This window comes from Condylura cristata, unplaced genomic scaffold (assembly GCF_000260355.1).
Source record: "Condylura cristata isolate star-nosed mole 26May11 unplaced genomic scaffold, ConCri1.0 scaffold00003, whole genome shotgun sequence".
NCBI lineage: Eukaryota > Metazoa > Chordata > Mammalia > Eulipotyphla > Talpidae > Condylura > Condylura cristata.
Genome location: NW_004567104.1, coordinates 78,434,309 through 78,435,008, shown reverse-complemented (window position 1 = coordinate 78,435,008; position 700 = coordinate 78,434,309). Strand labels below are relative to the sequence as shown.

Here is a 700-nt window from a genome sequence, read left to right as displayed (position 1 = left end):
GGGCTCCGGCCCCTGCCCGCAGCTGCCCCCATGGCGGAGCCCGGGCACCCCACAGACCGCCGGCCCTGCCCCGACGCGGCCCCCCAGAGACAGCGCAGACGTCCAGCCGGGCTCAGCCTTTACTCTGGGCGGCGCGGCCCCTCCAGCGGGCGGGCAGAAGTGCAAGTCCGCGGTTCCGCCGCCTCCTGTCCGGCCTGCAGGCCGCGCCTGCGCCCGGCCCAGTCCCCTCTGCAGTGTCCGGCCAGCTGCAGCAGGCGGCAGCTCTACCCCAGCAGGTGCAGGCTGTCGGCATCCTCCTCGCTGTCCTCCGCTCCGGCGGCCTCGCCGTCCCGGGGCTCGGGGGGCCGCTTCACGCCCCGCTGCCGGGACAGGGCCAGCGCATACTGCAGGCTGTAGCGGTTCCAGTCGCAGCTGCGGGGCACAGGTGCGTCAGGGGTGGGGGTCCCCGGGCCGCCCGGCCTGCGCCCCACCACCTGTTACCGAGACACGTGTGGGCAGCGAGTCCCCCGCCTGCCCCAGGACGCGTCTGTGCTGGCCGCCACGCCAGGCCAGGGGACCTCTCGCCTGCCCGTGTCCTCCCCCCCCGCCCCCATGCAGAAGGCGGCCTGGAGCCGGGGCCCCGAGTCAATGCCCGAGGGCAGCGACGCGCACCGGACCCCGGAAGGTCACAGGAGCGCGGCCCCCGAGGCCCGTGAGGGGC

General features: G+C 76.6%; 2 protein-coding genes across 2 annotated transcripts in view; both read right to left on the bottom strand.

The window, feature by feature from the left end:
- LOC101629133 (chromosome unknown open reading frame, human C21orf33) overlaps window positions 1–32 on the bottom strand; it is a 2,523-nt gene extending 2,491 nt beyond the window's left edge. Inside the window, exon 1 of the mRNA XM_004675594.2 lies at window positions 21–32. Coding sequence (XP_004675651.2) covers window positions 21–32 — 12 coding nt within the window. The remainder of the gene's footprint in view (window positions 1–20) is intronic.
- A 69-nt stretch (window positions 33–101) lies between these two features.
- The window catches only part of PWP2 (PWP2 periodic tryptophan protein homolog (yeast)), a 6,169-nt gene continuing 5,570 nt past the window's right edge, over window positions 102–700 (bottom strand). Inside the window, exon 16 of the mRNA XM_012731159.1 lies at window positions 102–473. Within this exon, the coding sequence (XP_012586613.1) occupies window positions 264–473 (210 nt within the window). The 3' untranslated portion in view covers window positions 102–263. The remainder of the gene's footprint in view (window positions 474–700) is intronic.